At 44.3% G+C, this 25,941-nt stretch overlaps 1 protein-coding gene across 1 annotated transcript in view; it reads right to left on the minus strand.

Annotated features, from left to right (window-relative positions):
- VPS13D (vacuolar protein sorting 13 homolog D) overlaps positions 1 to 25,941 on the minus strand; it is a 3,263,180-nt gene that overhangs the window by 945,711 nt on the left and 2,291,528 nt on the right. The window contains exon 44 of the mRNA XM_069610908.1: positions 1,780 to 1,827. Within this exon, the coding sequence (XP_069467009.1) occupies positions 1,780 to 1,827 (48 nt within the window). The remainder of the gene's footprint in view (positions 1 to 1,779; positions 1,828 to 25,941) is intronic.

The following is a 25,941-nucleotide window of genomic DNA, read 5'->3' on the forward strand; positions in this document are numbered from 1 at the left end:
CACCTGCTGCAAGTCCAAACCCTTGAAGGTGTAAAGAAGGTAGCCGAGGAATCTTAATGCCTGCACAATGAAGGAGCAGAAATAATGGCTTCAGCAGCAACCATGACAAGTTGACAGATGAGGTAGCAGAGGGTCCACGGCGTGTTGTGCTGCTTGTTTGGAAGGGGTTCAGATCAGTCGGAGAAGCAGACTACGAGGAGCACACTACTACCTGAATGTAGTCCCGGATTGCACTTGGTTAAAAGGGTGCCAAAGAAACCATCATTTTGGCTTGGAAGAGGAAGTGTGTGGAGGAAGAGGATTTCCTCAAAGAACCTAGTCCTAAAATGCATGGCATCCTTTTCTTCTATCTATCAAGGTCAGCAACCACAGCTTGGTTTGGGTTATGGTGTTACTCCAGTGATTCACACTGGGCTTGGGGTGTAAGACACGCTCCCCCATTGCAAAGTTATGGAGTGCATTAGAAACACTTTCTAATGGCAGTAGGATGAATAGCGTGGCAACGGTTAGAATAGGGATTAACACCCAAACAGCAGAGACAGTGTTGGTGTGGATCCCACACCAAATTCTACTGGTTGCATTTCTCGCGCAGCGTGAATCCGGTTTAAGAGTAGACATAGGGACGAAAATTCATAGATTTGTGTTCATGGTTCACAGGAAAAGGAAATTAGGTATGGGAGCACTTGTGGATCCAAGCAGTGTCATAATTGGCATGGGTGGTATTCCATGACACACTTACAAGGAGTCACACAAGGGTACTACTGGTCATCAAGGAATGTTTCTTTCCAGCCCAACCAGGAAACTAACATTAAATGTTTTTGGGTTAACCAGAGCAAAAGGCACACATGCGTCTTTTGAGGTATGGCTATAAACAGACTTTATGCCTGCATGAAAGCACTGCATCCAAAAATGTTACTATCGGACTAAAGGTTTTCTAGAGTGTCTTAATTCTTGGGACTAAGCGGGTGCTCTGCATCAATGGTATATACATCAGGTGTTTTGGACATCCACAGGAAAGCCAGAGGTGCGTGTTTAAGAGTAGTGTCTATTGAGCACCATGCTGCTCACAACTTGAACTAAACAATGAACAGTTACTGTATTAGCTTCAGGACATTATAGGCAGCATCCTTACCAATGAGACACCACCGCCAGAAGTGATTTCTGGAATTACTCTGGTGCATGCTAAGCTGGTTCATTGATCGGACGCTGCCTAAAGTAAAGGAAACCATGTGAGTACTCGGCAGCATTTGCAGCCAACTGCCAAACGCAAAAAACCTTCTCCCTCAGTAATCCACCTTACCAAGAATATCCTACCACTCTGAAATAAAGATGAGGATCTCATGATGAACAATTTTCATTCTCTCTAGATTATAATATTGTTGTCCCTTAACTTTCCCAGTACACATTTGAACTCAAGGGGAAATACAAGCCCCTGTTGTTGCCTGTTCTTTGTACTTGGAGACAGTCTTGCCTAAAGTACTTTTGAGGGCTTGTAGCAATGTTGTAATCATATGTGGTGTTAACCTTTGTGTAGCACATGAGTTAATAAGTAAGGGTATGGTTCATGACATCAAAAAGCCTTTTAGTTATTATTAAATTAAATAAAGTACTATGTAGATGTATAAATATTGATGCGTTTATGTTTTCCACATACAGACTTGTAGATTGGAGGACATAGCATGGCTCTTGCAAATGCAAATGTTGGAATGCACTTGTGATAAGCAAAGACTAACTTATTCTTTAGAACCTTTTCACTGATTCAGTAATTGGAATACTCACATAGACTTGAGGGTGTATGATATTGGTTCTGCTGATTGGACTGCCCAGCTAAGGATGAATATACACATAATGAAAATAGGTTAGCAATGGCTACACACTACAATACATTTATAAAACCATACACAATATCACTATATATGTAACACAATAATTATGTTTCTTTTCAAGGCCATTGATGAAGCATCTTCATGAGCCACAGACAAGTTTGACTCTAGCCAAATGTTTGCCTGAACATACATGCATAAACAAAATACGAGTAAAGTGAAGGAAGGTTATACAAATAAATGTGCAAAGGTATCATTGGAATTTATGGAAGATTGTCCCATTCTTGCAAGAAAGGAACCTCTTTTGTAAAAAATTGTGCTGACAAACAACGTACGATAAGAATACAAGAACAGAAACATAACTTTGCACGTTTCTTCAAACAAAAACCTCTTTATTTCCAAAATACCATCTTAACCATTCCTCTGAATATCTCAAGCCACTAAGTATCAGTGTCACAAGCAAACCCTTTTTGAAGTCTATCCAACCACTCGTCAAGATGTACCTTCCCTGGGTATTTTCCGTCATGACTTACAAAACTATATTTTCTCCAAAAGCTCATGGAAAAACCTGTTAAAATGAAGATTTTCCCTCAATACTAAGAGGTTGAGAGAAGAACTTACATCCTATCTTCACAATGGCTGCTGATATAAAGGTTGCACACATAAGCACACAACTGAAGGGGTGGGGGTGTATCACTTGGGTGGCAATGGCTCACTCTGGAGAACATGGGATGAGAAGATCCATCAGATAGGATCTCTGAGCATCTTGGCTGGGACATAGATCAGGTTGGGAATGTCTCCAAAAACTGGAACTAATACAGCCACAGGGACCACTGCAGAGACTGCATTCACAGCCTTGTCACTAGAAAAATAAAAATGTGTGTACTGTAGTTTCATTGCAAGAAATTACTTCAACAGCTGTCAATGTAATCCGCTCTAGAGGGCCTGACCCACTAGCCAGCACTTTTCACATGTATGCAGGACTGAAGTTAGATTAGTGAATAGTACCAGTCGCAGTAAATGTGGGGAAGGCTGTTTCGGAAGTTAAACAATTGTATCGACAAGCCAGCAAAGAAATTCACGGTGACAACACAACATTGAACACAAAAATGAACTAGCCAATAAGGTCTATGAGGAGGGGGAACACTAAGACTGGAAAGGAACAGGAGAGTTTGAATGTAACACTGAAAACGCCTGGATGATTTATTAGACTTTCTCTGGGGCAAAAACGCCTTTTCTGTCTTGGTCCCTAAGACTGCCCAAATTAATTGGAATTTAATCAAATGTCACATGTACTGAAATTCGAGGAAAATGCAAGCAGTGAAGGGGACTACAAACATTTACATGATGAAGAGGAGCGTTATCTAATGACCTAGGCTTCAATAGCAAGCAAAGAGAGGAAGACATGTGTGCACTCCCTACACTCCTCCAGGAAAGCTGCTTCCACCAACAGAATGTTTGTGAACACCTACTTGCATCAACCCAAAAGGCAAAGGAGTAAACTGGCAATCAAACTCTCCAACAAAAAGTTGTAGGAGTCTCCTCTGTCTATGGATGGGTATGTGAGCATATGAATCCAAGATAGCATAGTTCGTGGTAGTGCTTACCCTCTCCTCCATCACGTTACCCAATGAAGACCCAAAATCAGCCTGTCCAGAAGGAGCTGGGAAGTGTGGCAGCCACAGCGCATTGGGTGGGTGCCATAGGAGTGGCCTGAAGATTATGCCAGCCCAGGAAAAGGGAAGGGTGCTCTGTACAATGCAACAGAGCGCTTAATGGTGCGGCATCGGAAACTGAATATAAGTCATTGCACAGATGGGATCAATCCCGAGGCAGGTGGGCAGCTCTGGGGATTCATGCTGTCCCACACAAGCAGATGAGCAATTGTTCTGGATTCCTATATTCCTGTCTTCCAGGGGTCCCCAGCAGGCACCTGCTTCTCGATTGAGTCAGCTGCACACATTGAATGGCATGACACGATAGCCAGAAAGGAGGTGGGGCCCATGCCATAGGCTCCCTGTGTTCCACAGAGAGACTAGTAGCTGTATCTCATTGACTGGAAGTCAAATGATCCAGTGGGTGGCAAACTAGAATAAGAGTCTAAGAAAACTACAGAGAAACCATCTTGAAATACATTGAGGGAGCAGAGTGTGACCCTCCTCGCTGTGGGTTCCATGCTTCTCTGGACAGGTTAAGGGTATCCTCTCTCACAAATATGGCGCTGTCTGCATTTCGCAATGGCTCCACCTGCATTACTCACATTTACTCAGTTGCTTATTTCATGCCAGTCTGGAGGAGGAAACAGGCTCGGGACCTGGCACTAAAACCCTCATGAGCCACAACCATGTCGACCCATGCCTCGCTACAAAGGGCATAGTGGCTCTGTGGACTCCACCATGGCTACTGATAGGGCTTGGTGCTCAATCTTCTCTTTCTGTTGTCAAGGAGGACTTGACCAATGTAACTAATTATGGTGCACAATAATTGGGGACAAGATTGACTCTTTTTCTTAGCATTGGAGTAACTTTTCCCTGCTGTGACATCTTACAATCAAACTGTCACCCATTCACAACTTGCAATGGTGCGAAATGGGGTAGGGTCCCCTCACCCCATGCTTGGTAAACCCTCCAGGCCAGTTGTCTGCAACGACCTGCCACATCCTGGGTCATTTTAAGCACTTGCGGGGACCGGGGCATGGACAGCTCTCCACTGAACCAAAGACATTAAAGCATCCAGAATATATGGTCGTGCCCCCCTCATCACGATCACACCCCATAGCTTGATATGCTGCCTCACAGCGATCAAAATATGCCGGGGTACTCCCTTTCAGTCCCATTACCCTCTTCATTCTTGTTTATCATTCTGTAACTAGAATGATAAACCAGTAGCATTTCAAGGCCGACATTAGCAGTCCATGACACAGGCAGTTGTGTTCTAGCATAAGTACATGACACGTCTCATTAAACGCAGCCATGAGGAAAGTATAACGGCCATTGTATAAATGCAGGACACAGATTGTATGAAAAAGGTGCAAATAATCTAGAATAGACAGGCGAGACTGCTTACCTGCTTCACAGAATGCAAAAGTGCTCAAGCATGAATACACAAGACCAATTTAACCAAGGAGGAAGCTACACATACCATAGCATAGCATAGATAGAGGAAGACGATTAGAAGCTACCAGAAAGGTATCCGTATCCAGACAGACTGAGCTAGAAGAGGGAAATGATGTACAAGTAGTGTTGCCATTAGAGAGCAAAGATGCAAGTGGTTGTGGTGTGCAATAAATCAAAAGTCACTATTATTATAGAGGAAGCAACACTATAGCCAGTAAAACCATGAGTGACAGTTTTGAAAGGTTTACGGATGGGTAATTTGGCCAGTTTGGACAATACGACATTAAATGAGATCAGGAGCATATATTGGTTAAGAGGCAACGCTGGTATTTGCCCCCACTCTTTAATTTCTGCACTTTACAACTTTTCTTTACAGTTCTTACCATGAACTAAAATAATCACACTTCATAGAAGGGACTTGGAAAGTCTACAAATCACAACAATTTTTAAAAACACAATGCAATAAAAGCGTGTTATACAAAATGGGAATGATACTCGCTTCATTGTCTCCGTCCACAAGGGAACTATACAAAGTGCCATTATTCTAATTGATGTGACCTTAAAAGAGTTTATCTGGTTTCTTTTTTGATTTTAAAGCTTTAAATATGCCCAAAACACAGGCTTCTGAAATTGTTATTCATAGATGTGCAGAACATCTTTGGAATTGTACAAAAAAGGAAAACAGTTTTGTGTGTCAAATGAGCAAACATATGCTTGCCAGAGTCGTGTGATATCTGGTCTGCTTTCTTCTGTCTAAAACCCCTTTGACCCAAATGGCTTATATAAAAAGAAAGATCAGGTAATTGGCTAAATAGTGCCACCAGCATGTGAGAAGGCAAACCTAAAGACAGCTCAGTAATATCAGTGATATAAGATGATTTGTCCAGGATCACTACATCTGTTGGCAAAGCCAGGACACAATGAATGAATCAACGCTTTAGCTCCAGTATTGAATTACATTATCTAGTTGCCGCTTCGCATCTACCTGTCTGAAGAAACCAATTTCTAGGCCTTCGCCATACTTATGCTTTGTTTGTTTTTATAGCGACTACTATCTACTGCAGGTGCATTGCTAATAATTGCACCTGTTGTGCTACAAAACAAAGTATATATGCATGCAGGTGTATCAACTTCTGATATAGGAAAGCCTACGTCGGATTAGCTGGAATTTGGTTTTGTAATCTTGTATATTAACACAGAAATCTGCAATGAGTACTTAACACACTCAGCTATCTTCTGAACCATTGCAGCAGTTGAGTTAATCAATGTGCATCTGAACTATGGCTATTGCACATGATCAATAGAATCTCGAGAGAAAGGTGAGTTGTGCCGTAGAAAATGCACAAACTATGCATACCACAGTGAACACAATGCATTACAGGATGAAATGATCAGAGCAGAATGTACTTGTCAAGAACAGACACATAATAGGTTTAGAGCCTCAGCAGGATTCCATAAAATATACATCTAAGTTTGGTGAACAATGGGAACTGACGTCTTTGACCAACCAGACCGCCTGTTTCAGAAGAAACTGTTAAAGTAACGGCTGCCAATCCTCAGACAGTGGACAGAGATTGGGATTGGTTACCTGGATTTCGCCAACCTGATTTAGTTCAAAGAGCCTAATAAAGCCTCAGGGAAGCTGACTATAAGCTCCTGGAACACGCTGGGATTTATGAAGCCTATTAATAACGGCGAAGGAGGACATTGCTTATTGCCAACAATGTGTTCCATAAGCGCGAGAGTTGGCTTCTTTCTGAGATATTGGTGGACGGTTATAAAATATTTGACCTTAAAAGGGAGAACCATGGGAGGCATATTTACAGGAATCGCAAGCTATTTTAAATCAAAAGAGGGTACCTAGGTTAAGTAATCTCTGTACATAGTATCTGTAGAAGTAACACTCAAAGATTAAATTATGGTCATTATTAACATCTATGACCCCCCCGTGGGGGCTCGCAGATGAAGAGTATTTTGGAAATTTCAGAGTAAGTTTTAGAAATGTATACATTTAGCCAAAAGAAAGCTTTTGTATTGATAGCAGGGGATATTCATGCACGTTGCTGTAATCCCATTGACGGCTTACTTGGGCTCGGCTCCCACCCGTTTGAACCTTTATTCCAGTTGCACACACTTATGACACCAAACCTAATAAGTAGGGTAATCTTTGGTTGGAATGTTTATGTAAAAAAATTGTCTGCATATTGAATGGTCTCTCTACGGGTGATATAGCCAGCACTTTAACTTAGATGATGGGTGACAAGAAATCCACCTGTGACTATTTTTTCATTACATGGAAGCATTTCCACTTGGCAGACTTCCTTGAAATAGCCCACAATAAAACATGCACTCATCTCCCTGACATTATCCCTTGAGACTAAATATCCAAGCATGGGGACAATAGGACTAGTGAAGGCCAATACTAGAGGCAATAGGGTGTGATGGATCGCTGCAAGCAAACGCAACATCAATGGTCATATCAGGGTTGAAATTGGGATTTGTTGACCAGAAGCAAAAAGCAGCTCCTGGGCATCAGGCATAACCAATTAAACAGGAGCTACCACTGGAAAACCAGAAGCTAGTACATAGTGAGCATTGCGCAAGATGCAAACTCTAACATTTTGTCCGTTTTATACTATCAAATATGTTCAAACTGTCCCTTAAGTGTGTTCTTATTCTCCTTTTACATACATCCCCAAACATACACAGTTAATATTGCATAGCTAGGTTTGTATGGTACAACTTGCCACAGGAGTCAAAAGTAGCTGCTGGTAGCTGTTGGTTTCAAGCATACCAGGCTCCTCTTGGCTATAGACAGGAGCTAACTATCTCCCAGCTCCTGGCAATTTGGAACCCTGCATATTATTGGAAAAAAAAAAAGTCCAAAGGCGCCCCTCTGCGATAACTAACACGGCCCATTGACCTGCATATCAATGGTTTAAGTACGGAAACTTTATCCATGCTTGATCATAGCACTGTGGAAGAATTTTCAGAGTGGATTTTTGGCCTGACTGCTAAGTTTGGGCAGTTTTCCCATAACAACAAGTTGGAACGTTCAAAAGGCTGGGCTCAATTTGATGCACAGATCGCATACAAGAAACGGAACATGAAAGGAGAGGTCTGTAATATCAATGCCAACTCCCAGCTACCAACAGTAGTGAAACTGCCGCTAATTAGGAAAAGGAAGAACCGGTATGGTAACTGGTTACGCGTTTACAAACAGTCAGAGTCCACTGCACAGTGGCAAGTAATGCTTCGCACCATGGCCAGTGGTGATACTAAAGAATGTTGGAATCTGGTTAACAAACGTGCTGAACCTGCCGTAAATTTGTTAGTAACTGCTGTAGTTGAGGAAACGTGGTACAGGCATATCAGTACCCTTTCAAGTAGGGAAATAGAGGTCCAGGTTCCTGCCATTTATCTAGATATTCATCTAGACATGAGCTGGTATACGGTCGATGCCATCTCCGGCTTTATAAAAAAATCTTTAAAATTCACGAGCGCCAGAACCAGACCGGCTGGCATATAGTTTAAAAAATAGCCCAAATTCACTATTCATTTTTTTAGGTTTTTTACCAACATTGTTAGCTTTAATTGTATACCTGCCTACGTATCCTGCCAACAACAGACTCCTGATTTTACTAGTTGTCCCGGGAAGGTTTTTTGCCAACATTTTGCTCAGGGGGGCCACATCCAAGCTCGTATCTCTGGAGCTTCTTACCAAACAGCTGAACTCTTCAAAATCTGCAAGGTACTATCCAATCCATCTGCAGACTCCACCTCACCTCTTCCTTCTCAGGCCCTCTGTACTGCAATGGCCACTCATTTCACCTCAAACACTCAGGACATTCTGACCTCTTTCTCTTCTCCCCCCATCCATTCCTACCCCTGTCTCCCGTTGGCCTCTCTTCCACTCTCTCTGGCTTCTCACCTATCACAACGGAAGAGATCTCTATAGTAGTTCACTCTATGAAGGTCTCAACCAAACAGGTGCCCCCCTGTTCTACTAGAACCATTAAGGACAACATCTTCTCCCTCGCTCCAAGTCTTGCCGACTTCTGCAACCACTCCCTAGCATCTGGCTATCAACCCTCTTCTCTCAAGCACTCCCTTGTGAACCCCCTCCTAAAAAAGCCTTCAGCCGACCCCTCATGTCCGGCCATCCAGCGCCCTAGATTTACTACACCCTTCCTTATGAAACTGCTGGAGAAGTTGGTCATCCCTCAACTGACCCAACACACGAAGCTCCCCGGTTGTTTACATGATCATCTATGTGGATTCTGAGCATCCAGAGGCACGGCAACCGCTCTCCTGAACACCCATGAAGAACTGCTCGAAAATGTTGACTCTAACTCTCCTGCTGTGCTCATTCTCCTTGACCGCTCCTCCGCCTTTGACATGGTCAACCATTCTATCCTCATAAAGCAGCACCAAGATACTCTTGGTATCTGAGACCGGGCACTGGATTGGTTGACCTCCTTCCTCACGGACCCCCCTTCCCAGGTGCTTTTGGGCTCCTTCTCCTCCTCCACCACCACCACTCTCTCTGCATGTGGTGTGCACCAGGGCTCTATCCTCTCGCCTTGGCTTTTCAACATCTACCTTGCTCCCCTTGCTCACCTGATCTCTGCCTTCTCTCCTCAATTCCAGTGTTATGCAGATGACACAGAACTCTTCTTCAAGCAATGCTGTTATAACTGGCTGGATGGGGACTCCACGCGAATAGGGACAAAATTCGGTAGCACAACTCTCTGGGCCCACCATTATTGTACAGTGACAATGGCAGTCAAGTGTAGAAGACGGGCGCATGGAGAAATGTAAATTAAGATGCAATATTATTGTATATCACGGCTTTGCGCAATATATTGAAACAGTCATGAGGGAGACAAAGGTATGCGTTCTCAACCCCGATGGTTAGTGTTAGGGAGAATTCTCTGTTAAGGCTAATTTCCCAAACCTAGTGAGTCCCCCAGCAGCTTTGCTGGATTTTTGGGGTTTATTTTTTTCTCCTGCTAAGAGTGAGACTCTTTTTCTCCCACTCTTAGACATGATTTGGGATATCCTTTGACTTTGTAATGTGTTTTATGGGCTATGGGGTCTTTTACTCTATAGGGTTTCATGTGGTCTTTGGTAAGTGTGTTACACAGCACCCTCAGTGCAGTAACACAGGGGTGTCATAGTGACCCCCCAACATAGACTCCATACCCTGGGACTGACTAGTGTCTCCCAGGGCTTGTAAAGTCACCACTGACTTTACTAGTCTTAAATTGTGAACAGAACCAGTACAAAGCATCCTATTGTGGAAGTACTGGTAGGGGTAATTAGATTGCCCCTTGGTCTGTTTTTCGAGGGGGCACTGTGCAGTCCCCCCTCGACGAGTTTCTGGCTGGTGGCAGTGGTTACCACACAAAATATTCCACCAGAATATTTCCTATGGGATTTTCCCATTCATTTTAAACGCACCACTTTTTTGGTGCAATGTTAAAGATACCGCCGGGTTATTTATTTAATATTTATTCCCTGGTTGGGTCTTTTTGACAGGACTCGGTTTTAAAATGGCGTTTGTGTTCGCCTCTGTAACTCCAACCCAAATCGAGCCCTTTGTTCCACTTTTTGGCGGGCTTCTCCACAGAAGCCTTCAAAAGTGGTGCCACTCTGTCTGGGTCTACAGGATGTGTGGGAGGGGGGTTTAGGCACCCTGGACTGAGTTGCATCAGCAACTCAAGTCGCACTCTTGTGTGATTGGCCCAGTGGTGAGCCGCCCGGCTCACCACTTAGCATGTTTGAGTGACAGCTAGGACTGATGAATGGGGGTTTTCTGCATAAAAGCAGGGCTTTGGGCACTGGAACTTCAGAAGTCGCCACAGGACCAAGGAATCCGAAGAGGGAGAAGCTGAGCCGACCTGCAACGACACCACCGGTGGAGCCCTGCTGAACCGTCTCACCACTTCTCAACGACAGAGAAGATCTTCATCCCGGAGAGTCTTCTTCCTCTGAACTGGTGGGGATAACCAGTTTGCCCTCTTTTTCGCCTTCCCGGATCGTCTCGTGGTCGAGTCGCCAGTGCCAAGCACCACGGCGGCCGGATAGCCACGCTTCACCACTACCGCGAATAAAAAGGTAGTACCTTTTAACCAGGAAACTCCGCGGCTGGTTTCTTCCCTGGCAGTGCAACGACCTCCAGCTTTCCTCCACGTCGAGACGTCTCTTCCCCTGGACGAAGCACCGACCTGCACCCGCTGCCAGGAACAACTGCCCCCGCTGGAGCTTTCTCACCATTTCAGGTACAGACTCCCGCCTGGTCTCTCTTGCAACAGACTGTTCAAGGTGTCCCGTAAATCCTTGACTTTGTATCCTGGGGTGACTTGGGACCTGCTAACTAACTTTTTCTGAACTGATCCAAACCTTTTTGAACTATCTGCAACGACTCTTAAAAGTACTATTCAACTGTGTGATCTTGGACACATTCTGCCTTGCTCTCTCCAAGAGTGGGCCTGGCCTATGACTTTCTTGCTCCTCAATAGACTCTGCCTTTTCTGACTTGCTCTGGTTCTCTTAAAGTGTTGGTATTGTGTATTTTCCTAATTCTGCCTTTTTCCCTCCCTTTTTAATTAACTTATTGGAGTGCCATCTTAGGTTAAGCGCTCACCTCTGTCTGAAAATAAGTAGTGTTTTAACTAAGACGTGTTCAATAAGTAATCGGGGATGTATATTTATTAATAGTGGCTGTGTTTGAACTTGCTTGCCATATTAGTGTATTTTACAAAGTGTGTTTTTATATAAATAATTATATACTTTTATACCCAAGCTTTGGTCAGTGTTTGCTTGTGCTACTGTACTGTTGTACCTATCTTGTATACTCTATATACTGTCCAACTCTTCTTGAGAGAAGTCTGGCTGCTCAGCCACAGCTACCAGGTAAATCTGGGTGGTACAGACTGCTACCAATTAGGTTTACTGCCAACACCTGTAGTCTTAAGCCTTTTGCAGTGGTCCCTAAGGGAACTGCTGAGGTTTCTGCCTAACAGTTAGAGTAGGTGAAATACCAGTAGAGGTGTTTCCCCCTGCAGAGGCCGAGCACTGGTTAGACTGAGCCGGATTAGATGCAGGGATGCCTGAGATCCAGGGATGGAACTCGGCAGCAGTTGGGGATATGTAGGGGGGTGGGTGAGAGGGGAGTTGGGGAATTTCGAAGGGGGGGAAGGGCGGTTTGGGGGGGTTTCGGGGTTACGAGCCTGCAACCATAAGCCACGGAGGAAGTCTATGAGGGTGGGGGTAGAGACAGGCGGAGTAGGAAAAGGCTAAAACGGGAGACATGAGCATAATGTCCTGGAACGTGAGGGGATTGAATTCTTACATTAAGCAGAATAAAGTAATGATGTACCTGAAAAGATTGAAGATAGATATCATGTTTATACAGGAAACCCACTTGAATAAGGAAAAGCAGGAGGTAATAACAAGGAAATGGAACGTGGTAACCCTGGGGGCAACATACTCAACGTATGCCAGGGGTGTCCTCACGTGGATAGCACTGCATGTCCTGTTTAAGTTATTACAGTCCACTATAGATAGAGAGGGGAGGATGGTGCTACTCAAGGGGATGGTGGAAAATAGGGAAGTAAACATCATAAATGCCTATGCTCCAAATCATGACACTGCTGCTTATTTTAAGAATCTATACCCCATGATTGGCCCATATATGGATGGAATAATGATATGGGGTGGGGATTTTAATTGTATCATGGACCTGAGGTTAGACAGATCTGACGAGAAAATGGATAAACCAACCCCAGCGGGTAAGGCTTTGATTACCTTGTTAAGAGATTTCGGACTAGATGATGTGTGGCGTGTACAACACCCACAAGATAGGGGGTACTCACATTACTTAGCCACACATAACCTACATATTAGATTAGTTTTACAAAGGTAGCGGGCGCCCCTCTCTCGCAAGAACAGACATGATAACCTGTTCAGTGGTTATTAACCACTTGAGAGTTCGCAGCCACTGCTTTTACTCACTGTGCCTTTCACAGATGGGAGATATCCATTTGCATATCAGTCATATTAGATTAGACTATATCTTTGTCGGACCGGAACTGTTGCGGGAGGTGACACAAGCAGAATACAGGGCTATAGTACTCTCGGACCATGCTCCACTGATAGTGACATGGCAGAGCTCAGCCCAGGGGCTAGGATCCCGACGTGGAGGCTGCGTGCTGAGGCACTTAAGGATACAGTGTTTAGAGAAGGATATACAGGAGTACTTTGAGCACAACTCTGGCAGTGTAAAGTCGGCTGGGACACTGTGGGAGGCATTTAAAGTAGTGGTAAAAGGGGCGGCAATATCAAAATCGAGAGGGCTAAAGGGTAGTATAACACGGGACTTGCAAAAGGTTGAAAGGGAGCTAGAAATGAAAATGAGTGCAGATATAGATATCCCTTTAGCAAAGGCAGAGGTATACCAACTGCAACCGTCATGCAGGACACACTGGGAGAGATTATGTAATCTAAATTACAGAAAATATGTAGAAAGGCAACATGCACAGAGGGATAAACCAGGACGATTACTTGCATGGCTATACAAAGAAGCCCCTAGACAAGCAATTAAAGCGATGAAAGGTGCAGATGGTCTGATGAGGGATACCCAGGAGGGAGAGAATTAATGTTTTTTGGAATACTATAAGGAACTGTATGCAGATGTCAATGGGGGAGAAGAGATAGACATGGTGGAGGTACTAACAGAGATTGGTCTGCCCAACCTTAGCGCTATGGACAGGGACAGCCTAGAGGCTCCGGTCACTCAGGATGAATTAGAACATGTGATTAAATCGTTACTTAATAATAAAGCCCCAGGCGCTGATGGTCTTCCTAGCGACTTTTATAAAACATATAAGACAGAACTACTCCCCCCGGTGTTGGCAATGTTAAATGAAGTATTCAACACTAACATGCTGCCTGCATCCCTCCCTTTATAGACCGCTCTCGATTCTCAATCAGGATAGTAAAATACTTACGGCGGTGATGGCAAACAGGCTGCGCCCTGCCATAAATAAACTCATCCATCTCGACCAAACTGGGTATGTCCTGGGCAGGTGTATATCAGATAATCTTGCAAGGCTCCACCATGTCATGGATCAGACTGATGGGAGTTCTCAACAGATAGCGATAGTCTCGCTAGATGCGTTGAAGGCCTTTGACTCTGTTAAATGGCCCTGGTTACTGGACGTCCTGAAGAAATTTGGGATTGGACCTAGGTATCTAAAGTGGGTCCAGCTGTTGTATAACAAACCACTGCTCCGGGTGAAAACGGGGCGGATCATTTCTGATCCATGGCAATTGAGCCGAGGCACTCACCAGGGCTGCCCGTGGTCCCCGATGCCATTTATTCTTGTGTTAGAACCCCTGGCGGCGTATTTAAGACAGCAATACGGTGAGGTAGGGATAGGTACCGGGAGGGCAGCATTTAATTTCAATGTATGTGGATGATATGTTGTTGTACTTGAAATACCCCAAAGAGTATTTAAAGTATACCTTAGAGGTCATGGAGCAGTTTCCAGTGATTTCAGGCATAACAGTTAACCCCAAGAAATCTAGCATTTCCCCCCTATGAAGATACGTAGGGGTGCCGCACCGGGAATTGCCTATACTGCAGATAAAGTGGGAGATAGCAACGTTCAGATACTTGGGACTGGATATATACCTTAAGGTCGAGGACGAATACAGGCAAAACACGATGGTAGCTATGTCCAAAATTGAAAATAGTATGGCATTTTGGACCAAACTACCTCTGACTATGATGGGAAGGGTGGCGCTACTGAAGATGGTAGTATTACCCAGGCTATTGCATTACTTTGCAAACATCCCGTTTATGATATCTAAACCCGTCTTCAGTAAAATGCAGAGCATATGTAGGGGGTTCATATGGCATAATTCTAGGAACAGAATTGCGCTATGGAAGTTGTAGAACTCATGAACAGGGGGGTATCAGGCTGCCCAACTTCGAGGTATACTACCTAGCCATCCAACTCCAATACGTAGCACGGTGGTTGGCGGATGACCCCACACCAGAGTCTAGATTGCTTAGGGCAGAGTGTGCCCCATATTTTCTGAATGAGTGGATGTGGTTGTAAAAGCAGCAGCGAGTGGGTGGGACGAAACTGCTAAACTTGGGCTGGGAAATATGGCAGAGGGCCTGCCGGGTGATGGGTAATCCGACCCATGCTCTCCACAAATGCCACTGGTGGCAATAGTTGGGGCAGATGAACAGATGAGAGAGGACACAGTGGGAAACAAAAGGAAACAAAAGGGGTAGCAACCTTGGGGGATGTATGGCAAGACGCTAAGATAGTAGAGTTTGACGCATTGAGGGAGGATACAGGGGTACACCAAGGGCAATATATCACGTATGCCAGGTTGATCAAGAGGATCAAGGCTAAGTGGCCAGAGGCTGTGTTGGCTCAACAACCCGATTTGGCTATAGAAACATTTTGTGATGTGTCCGAAGGAGGCCATGAAGTTTCACGGCTATATGAGCTAGTGATGTCCAAGGTTGGGAAAGAAGTGATCAAGACGAGACAGGATTGGAAAGATGAAGGAGGGGAAGTTATAGGAGACAGGCTGTGGGTCATGGCGCAGAGTTACCATAAGTAAGTGTCCAGGAATGCTAGACTACAACAGATCCAGCTGTTTATTACCCACAGGGCATACATGACCCCTAAAAGAATTGCCTCCTTTGAAAATGTGAGACCACAGGCATGCCCGAAATGTGGGGAGGTGAATGCAGGCATGGTGCATATGTTCTGGACGTGTCGGGAGATAACGGGATTCTGGGGGGAAGCGGCGCAACTGTTGACAGATAAAGGAATAACTCTAGACGAAGATTCCCTGTGGACAGGAATGGTGGGAGGGTTTCCCAGACCGAGAGAGGTGAGACATGTGAGTAAACTTAAAGATCTGGCATACATATTAGCTAAACGCAGAATAGCAATGAGCTGGAAATCGAGTAGAAGACCTAGCGCGATTGTCTGGTTGCATGATCTCCAGAAGGGGGCAAACGCTGAAACTACGTTGTGTGGCAGGAGGCCACCAATCGAGGAGGGGAGGAGGAGACAAGGTCGCTAATAGCTTAGAAACAGCTGGTGGCCTCTCTGTCGGGATCTGGTCCGGGAAGTTCTGAGGATGGGGACTCGTCGGACGCAGAGAGTGAAGAGACGCCCCGAGAGACAAGTTGATGTAGGCTGTGATGAGAGGTAGGCTCGTGTTGGGGGGTGGGAAGGGTGGGGGGCTCAAAATAAAAAGTGTAATTGTGTGATGTTGAACGCATGTTTGGCGTTCTATTTTGTTATGTTTGTTGACACAAACATTTTTTTTAAAACTTTTCTTCAAGCTCTGCTCTTCCTCCTCCTCTTCCCCCGCTATCATCCCTGGCGGCTTGTCTGCTATTCAGTCTTGGTGCACCGCCAATGATCTCTTTCTTAATTCCAGTAATACTGAGATCCTTCCTATTGGGACACCTGCTCCCTGTTTCCCCCCTGCACTCTTAACGTCCTCTATGGGCTCACCTCCCTCTACTTCCACTGAGGCCAGAAACCTTGGGGTCATCTTTGACTCCTCCCTTTGCTTTACTCCTCACATCTTGGACCTTGCCAAGAAGACCCACTTTCAACTTCACCTCCTTAGGGGCAATCTCCATTTCCACACCTTCCCCCAGAAGCTCAATGTCTGTAGAGCTCTGGTCTTCTCCAGGCTAGACTACTATAACAGCCTAATCCACAATCTGGCTCTTCCCTCTTCACCTCTTCCTCTGTCCTCTTCAACTAATCCAGAAAGGGCTGCTAGACTTATCCTTGGCTTCAAGTCCCATGACTGTATCTCTCCAGCTCTAAAATCTCTCCACTGGCTGCCGGTTGCTGCAGGGATCAAATTCAAGACCTTTTGCATCATCCACAAGGATGTCTGGGGCCTGGGACCATGCTACCTGCAGCTCTCTCTCACTAAATACTCCCCTCCCAGATCCCTTCAATCTTCTGGCTCCATCTCTCTGCTGATCAAACGCTTCTCCAAGCAGAGAGCTGGGGGCAGATCTCTCTCCTCAGCTGGCTGCCTCCTATGGAACAGCCTCCCTCGCTCTCTGCCTTGAATCAGACCACCTCAAATTCTGCAAACAACTCAAGATTTTTCTCTTCTCCTCCTCTTTCCCTCTTCCCCCTCCTGTGCTAACCATCCCCTCTGTCGCTAAGATTGGCAGCCTGGTCCCTCAAGAGTCCAATAGGGTCCTGGCCTTTTGCCCAATTTCCCCCAGAACCTCTCCCCTGCACTGCGCTCTGTGCCCACACCCTCCTGTCAGGTAGTTTGCCACCCCTCTGCACTTACCTGTTCGGTGGTAGATTTCTGTCTTCACCTTCGTCATGCACTTACCTGCTGCCTCCCTAATCAATAGCCACCTCTGGCACTTCCTCCCCCAGGGGACCCTAAAAGCACTTGGCCCCACCTGACCTCCCCCTTTTTTTCTTTTTCTTTCACTGCACTTGCAGGCTCCAAACGTCACAAGGCCTAGAAGGACTTCTTCTGTTTTCTATTTATTCATTGTCAATTCCTTGTTTATTTGCTCCCTTGTCGCCTTCTCTTGTGCCTTGTGGCGCTTTGAAACACTGTCTTGCTGTATAAGCGCCTTATAAATATCCAATAAATAAAATAAATAAATTGGTCAGCGACTTTAGAAAGGGTCATGGGACTTCCCAAAACATCTTTTTGCTCAGACTCCTCACTACGGAGGCCAGAGCTGGGAATGTCCCTTATATACCACCTTTATAGACTACTCTGCAGCCTTTGATTCAGTTAACAGGCCCCTTCTATGGGCCATACTTGATTGATACACTTGCTGGGGCATGCGCCAACGGGGCTCCTTAATATGATAGTACAGCTCTATACTGTGTGGCGGCAAGGAATGATGATACTGACCAAGTGGTGCCATAATGATTGCTATACCCTTTTATTGTAACACAATTATTACCTATCGAGCCCAAACTCTAACATGGTTTCCCTACCTAAACTAAAGAAACTCGGGCAATTTTTAGGAAGTCAATTAAAAAGGCACCGTTTTGGTCAGGGCCCTAAAACTATTCTTATCGCTATAATAATCCAAGTCCAAAAAGAACACTGTCTTATTCCAATCTATGAGAATGACTCCCTTCCCCTGGATGCAAAGTCTTTTATTTATTTATTAGGAGTTCATATAAACTTTTCACAAATGTCAATTTCAAAAACAGTATTTCACAAAGCCAAACAAGAAACATTCATTAAAATCCATATCAAAGTGTGCCTAAATAACATCCTTTAAAATAGATTAAAATCACATTTAAATCCAAACTAAAATAATAGAATAAATATTTCATTCAATATCATTGATTCTCAAGTCGGATTTCATATTTTTAATAACGTTGTGACATGCAGCCAAATACGATAAAGTGCAATATGCAAAGAAGTCTTACCAGAATGGAGACAATTGACCCAAAAGATCATTAATCCTATCATAATCTCTGACAAAGTTTGCTAAATTACACATATAAACACTACACAACAAACTACAGTCGATAATAACGTGCTTGGCCGATTCTAAAACAGGACTTAATTTGCATATCCAACATCATCTTTTTTCAAGTGGTATCTTGAGCTGAGAGCCACACACGGTTAGAACTGGAAACTGATTTATACGCAACATTAAGATCAGTTTACGTACAGCAGGATTAGGACTTTGCACCAAATAAAATTGCATGGTTTTATATTTTGTACTACAAAAGAAACTTGCTGATAAGACTTTTACTTAGCTAAAATTAGCAAAATTCATATTCCAGTCCTATAAGTCAACTCTCTCGTCAAACGCTAGTTTATGCACAGGGTATTTTCCCCACTATCACTCTCAGGTTCCCAACCAATAAGCTTGTACAGTTCTTTATTCAAATCTTCAAAATGTCAAGACTTGCTGGTGTGCTCAGAGCCATAATTTGTTCCAATCCTTGTGAGCAAAGGACATTTAGGAGAGTACTTGGACTTAATATATAACTCCCCCTGCTTTTTTAGGGCCTGACCACGAAGATATCTAAGCCCGAACTTCAATCTGAGAAATTCCATTGGGAGCAGATGAGGGAAGATTAAAACATTTTCGCCAAAATTTCCCTTCGAGTCTATTCAACCAATTGGTAGCTCTTAATGTCAGGGCGTCCAGACTGTACAAGATAGCTGGGCAAAAACTCTGCTTGTAAAGGTCAAGGATGACTTCAAGGCTGTAGTCAGCAGTTTGCCTTGCAAAACTATAAAAAAAAAATGTGCCCTCCTACTTTTGGCTATAATTATTTCAGCATAATCAGCCAGCTTACATATCTGAACTCCCAGATAGGTATAACTATCCAAATATTAAATTATTTCTGTAGATGAAATCAAAGCAGGCCTTTGTATGCACTTGCTCGCGAACAGAATAGCCTTAGTCTTTTCTATTTTTATCTCAAAGTCATTTTTTGATCAGCATACAACCATAGTTCCATTAGAGTTCTTGAAATTCACTGTGATAAAAACTAGCACTAGGTCATCGGCATAGGAAAGACATACAATATGTTCATCACCAATCTTAGGAGGGCAATTAGGAAGGTCAACAAGATTATACATTAAACAGGGGAGCCAGCACGCAACCCTGCTTGACTCATCTTTTGGTTGGCACAAGTGCTGAGAGCTGGCCTTCACTATGCATCCTAACCTGGACCAATTCCTTGCATTCCATTTTTGCAGTTCTTTTAATACAAATGGAAAAAAAAGCTTCCATGTCGCATCTAGCATAGGTAGCAATCTATAATTGGCTGGTGATATACGAGGGGCTTTTTTATAGATTGGAATCAAAATAGAGTGTCGCTGTGCGTCAGGGAAAGATTTACTACTGCAGATTTTGCCATGGTATCTCAGACCACACCTCAGGGTCACTCTTTAGCACCACGTTGGCCAGACCATTTGGGCCTGGTGGTTTAGAGGTTTTTAGTTTTACAATAGAATCATGAATACTCTCTCTGTCTATAATTATAGACCAATGGTCCACACCTTTATTATTTGCTGGATCGCCCTGTTCTTTTACGTTCATGCTCTTAAGTAGATACATTTTATAACACTCCTTGCTAATGGGATTGGTAATTAAATTGTCTTTTGTCCACTTTGCGGTCCCGAAGAGTCCTAGTATTGCATCTTCTTAATACTGATATCATCCGCTGTCATTGAGCACTCTTGGTCGATAGTTTCCACCATTTTACCCAACTGAGGTACTTATTCTTGATGTTCCTAATGTTTGCAACCATGTCAATTAGTGGGGATCTTGTCTTTTTAACATCCCTGATCTCTATGTCAAACTGCTTTCCACTCGTTCTTACTAACAAGGACAACATAGAAGCCTTTATAAACCCCAGTTTGAGATGTAATGCCTTTAAATCAATAATCAATTTCATTGACTGTCCTCCCCTCGTAATAGAGGAAAGTGAAACTTGCCAACCTGCAAGACTTTTGTATTTATCTTGTTTAGATTGTCTCTAGTCCAATTTATTCGATTGCCCGCATGGTTTACCTGGATATCTCAAATTTTTGGGGTCAGGAATTCACAATGGTCGAATTGAAGCGTAAGAGCCAGTACTGAATGGTGACTATAATCATTTGCACATATGTCTAATTCCTTAACATATTGTATTCAATCGTTACTACTAAAAAGGTAGTTCAAAGTTGCTGAATTATAGCCATTTCTCCATGTATGTTGACCCGGACAGTCACCTCCAGTTCGACCATTTAACAATGTGAGTTACCAATCATTCAAATATTCCAACCAATATGTTCCTTGACTATTGGACGATTTTTGTGTTAACACACTATTTTCCACAACATTTTCATATGGCACACGTAATTTGTTATTCTTACATCTTGTCTTTTAAGTCTCCCCCCAGCAAGACCATTTCATCCGTATGAGAATTGACCCACTTTGTTAAGACTTTAGTGATATTATCAAAAATCTCATCAGTATGTACAGCGCCGGGTTGGGGGGGGGGGGGAAACGGGTGATGTACATCAATAACCAGGAGATGCTTGGTCGTCCTTTTAGTACTGTCCATTACTTCTGATGCCTATACATTTCAATAACCATCCAACAGAATAACACCAGTGGACTTTAGGTCATGTTTGAGCCCTACTATAGTGCTTCCATTGGGGCGTCCAATCTGTCCTTTCTTTAGCAAATTCGTGGTACAATTGATATCCGTCAACGTGTATGGCACATGTAAATCAAAATATACTATTATTTAACAATACATCAAGTGATCCCTCCTTAGTAACAAAATGTTTGTAACTGCAAGTGTTTATTTATTGGATATTTGTGAGGTGCCTATACAACAAATGGTGTTTCAAGGCACCACAAGACAAAGTGGGGTTGGGGGGGGGGGACCAGGTAGAAAGATAACAATAACGGTCCTACTAGGCCATTCGGATCATGCAAGTGCAGTAACAAGAAGTGCGGGGTGGGGGGGAAGAGTGCCAGTTTGAGCGAAATGCAGAGTGCTAGGGTGGGAAGGGGAGTGCAGGGAACAGGAGAGAGTGCAAGTGAAAAAGAAGGGAGAGAGGACCACAGGGGCTAGGCGAGTACTAAGGGGAGGCCAGGTGGGCAAGGGCCAGGGATTGCATGGGGTGCAGGTTCCACATGCTAAGTGCGAAAAAGGGGATAGACCGGACGGGGTGGAGGAGTAGGTGCCCTAAAGAGGGAAACCAGGCAGCCAGTCACTGCGGCAAACAAACAAGTTACTTACCTCTGGTAACGTTCTTTCGACTGGATGATCCTCCAACGTATTCCTCATTTTTTACATCTAATGTCCAGCTTTGGAAAATATTTCGGCAGAGGACGTGCTGCGTCGATGGCGTTGAGTCGATGTCCCCAGAAAGCCTCCGTCGAGGGTGACGTCATCAGATGTTATAAGTAGGACGCACAGTGCCCGTTGGCCTCAGTTCCGTTTCCCCCCTCTCTTCGTGTGTCAGAGTTGCCCAGAAACACAGGCAGGACAGTACACAGCCTTGTGGGAACGAAAGCTGTAATAGCATGGAAAATTCAAAAGAGGGGCAGGTTGGGCAGGCGATAAGGAATACGTTGGAGGAATATCCAGTCGAAAGAACGTTACCAGGGGTAAGTAACTTGTTCTTCGAATGGATTGTGTCCTCCAACGTATTCCTCATCTTTGACAGACTCCCAAAGCAGTATCCATGGTAGGAGGAGGGTGAGAATTTAGACAAGCAGAATTTTCAAAGGGCATAATAAAGGACTGCCTTCCCAAAAGCAACATCCTGAGCGTGGGAAGTATCCAAAGAGTAATGCTTGGTGAACTTGTGTATGGATGACCACATTGCAGCATCATAGATGTTTTTAATAGGGACACCTCTCTGGAGGGCAGACAAAGTAGCCATGCCTCTGGTGGAATGAGCACGTAAACCCTCAGGAGGGTCCTTACCTGCCAGCCTGTAGCATTCAGAAATAGCCAGGATGATCCACCTAGACAAGGTCTGTTTGTAAACAGCCTGGCCTAGCCTGTATCCTGTATACCCTACAAAGAGTTGGTCATCCACCGTTAATTTGGACATCCTAGACACATAAAAGTGTACCGCCCTCCTATGGTCCAAGCGGTGTAGCCATTCCATATCCTTCCTAGGATGCGGAGGAAAACAAAATGCTGGTAGCACAATTTTTTGCCCTAGGTGAAACTCCGAAAGAACCTTAGGCAAAAAGAAGGGCTTCACCCTCAATACAACCCTGTCCTTGTGGAATATAGTAAAGGGTGGCTTGGAAGAATGCGCTTGCAACTCGCTCACTCTTCTTGCATATGTAAGAGCAACCAACAGGATGGTCTTAAAGGTCAACAACCTTAAAGGGCATGAGTGCAATGGTTCAAAGGGAGCACCCATCAGGAATTTTAAAACAAGTTAAGGCACAATCTGGGGAAACCTCCTGTTTACTTGAGGAATGACGGGGACTGGTGCAAAAGCATACAGCAGTGGGAATACCCAGTCCACCATGAACGTGTCTCCTAGGGATCTGATCTGTGTGATTTTACTGGGGGTAAATAGCCTGTGACGGAAATGACCGCATGGGAAATGTACGCAATACAAAAATGTTCAGACATTTGCCATGAGGTCATTGATTGTAAAACAAACCCAAAAACATACAAACACACACCCCCACCCACACCCCTGAGGTCAACAAACCCCCAACACACCCCCAACCGCCTACTTACCTTTCATTCCGACGCACTGTGTCCCTGCAACGCCGGTTCCCTTTCACTTCCGTGATCGGAAACCAGCGCAGCAGGGTCCTTTTCTTTTTTTACCCCTTTTTTTTGGGCAACTGCAGGGGTTTCCCCCGCAACCCTCGCTCACTATACTGTGCAGTATAGTGAACGGGGTGATGCGGGGGACACCCCCCGCAACCCTGGCTTTTTAAAAAATATTTTTTTTTTGACCAAGCTCACCAAAAGATCTAAACACACACCACAAAAAGTTCGAACTTTTGGTAGTTCGAACTTTTATTGGTGTGTGTTTTAGGCCTTTTGGTGAGGTCGTTAATTTTGGGTTGGGTAATTTTAGCCTATTACTCTCCTAGAGCTCCTCTCGAGGAAATTCCATTGAGCAGTCCAGCTCGCACTTCCGGTTGACACCGGCCAGGAACAGATCCACCTGAGGGGTCCCCAAAGGGCAAAGATCTCTTGAAGGACTTCCTGAGCTGGGTCCCACTCGTGGGAGACACTGCTCTGCCTGCTCATAGCGTCAGCTGCCGTTTTCTCCTCCCCGGCCAGGTGAACAACTGATAGGGAGATTCTTTCTTGACTAGCCCAATACCAGAGCTGCATTGCCTCTCTGCACAGTGGTAGTGACCCTAGGCCTCCCCTTTTGATGAGGTAGTGCATGGACACTGTATTGTCCGTCATCCAGCCGGTCAAGTGGCACAGCGAGTAGAGCGCTCGCTTTGACATCCGTGCAGAGCTTGCTAACGCAGGTTCGAATCCCGGCAGGGCCAAACTCAGCCTTTCATCCTTCCGAGGTCGATAAATGAGCACCACACACCGTGGGTAATAATAAGCAGCGCTCAGATACCTGAGGGTTTGTAGCGCTATATAAATGCAAAATTATTATTATTTATTATTATTATTATCAGGACATTCTTCCCCGTACAGATGGCGTAAAAGCCTTAAGCGCAAGTCTGATTGCTCTCAGCTCCAAAAGATTGATGTGTAGTTTGGACTCCGATGGAGACCAACGACCATTGACAGTCAAGTGTTTGGCTTGAGCTCCCCACCCCGTAAGTGTCCGTCACTACTGTAATCTCTGGCCATGGTTGCCAAAAGTGTTTTCCTTTCAGAAAATGTTCATCACAGGCCCACCACAGCAGATCCCACGAGACTCTGGTCGGAATCTGTCCCGAGAACTGGGACCATTGCGATGGGAGAGCCCATTGACGCGATCTCACTCTCAAGCGGGTCTCTGGCACCAGGAAAATGCAGGATGCCATGAGGCCCAGCAACCTCAAGAACTTGAAGGCTGGAAGATTCTGGGCATGTTGGAATTTCGTAACGAGCTGGAGAATGTCTTGAGCTCTCACCTTGGGAGGCGAGCACTTTCCCAAGGAAGTGTCTAACATAGCCCGATGTACTGAAGCTGTTGGGAAGGTGTCATATGGGACTTCTTGAAATTGAGGGAGAAGCCCAGTCTGTGAAGAGAGTGGCAGGTAATGTTGAGATGATCCCGCGCTTGTTTGGGAGAACGTGCCCTGATCAGCCAATCATCCAGGTAGGGGTAGACGTGAATCCCCCCTCTCCTGAGATGCGCTGCCACCACCACCATCAGCTTGGGAAAAACCCTCGGGCGGAGGTCAACCCGAATGGCAGACTTGAAACTGATAGTGCGAGCCGCCAACGGCGAACCTCTGGTATTTTCTGTGCTTGAGATGGATTGGCACATGAAAATAAGCATCCTGAAGGTCCTAGGACGCCAACCAATCCTGAAGTTGGAGGCCCTGAAGGATCTGAGAAAGAGTAACCATCTTGATAAATGATAAACTTGTAACTTGTAACAAGCCTCCCAACTTAACTAAAACTTGCAGATACTGCAAGCTTGATAATAGCACTGAGACCACAAAACATCTTATGACAGAATGTTTTTCATTAGCTGACCCGAGGAAACGTTACCTGCATAAACACTTCAATCATCTAACTCTAATAACCAAAGAGCAACTTTGGTCGGCGGTGTTTAATGCTACCAACACCTCCCTTATCATTGATATAATTCAATTCTTAACGGAACTAAAGCTACTTTCACTGTCCAATCTGATACCTGGATAGACTTACGAATGCACTACCCAACATTGTACTCATGGTTCAATTCTATTAATTTCAGATCAGTCAGGATACACTTGTACATTTGCAAGTCTTTGTTGACTCACTTTTATTAAATGTGATAACATATGCATTCATAAATGTGAATCTTGGCTACTTAGATAAAAATGAATTTCATAGAAATAGACAAGTTGCCAATTGCAAATAGTATTGAATTATTATGACTTCTACATAAGGATGCAAAGATAATGCTGGCTATAACAATCTATTGAACTTAGTCTTCTAATTGCGTCTAAGGTCGCTTCTCGAGATTATTCGCATTCTTTGATCTTAAATAATCTAAATTCAGTCCTACTGTGTAAATTTGAAACTCACTTTAGAATGTAGATGATTCAATGTACTAGCTAGTGCTCTTCATTTAACATGTATTGAATTATTCAGTGAAATTGCACTGTAAAGATCTGGAAACCAATGCATTGTTGTCTAACTGAAGGTTATTATGCACAACTGATCTAAGTATATATTACAGCTTCTGTGAAATTGTTTAAAATGTACTTGGAAAAGACATGACTGTATTGTTAAGATTGAAAAAGTTGATAACTCAACTAAACCAAT

This window comes from Ambystoma mexicanum, chromosome 8 (genome assembly GCF_040938575.1).
Source record: "Ambystoma mexicanum isolate Mex_15411 chromosome 8, UKY_AmexF1_1, whole genome shotgun sequence".
Classification (NCBI taxonomy): Eukaryota; Metazoa; Chordata; class Amphibia; order Caudata; family Ambystomatidae; genus Ambystoma; species Ambystoma mexicanum.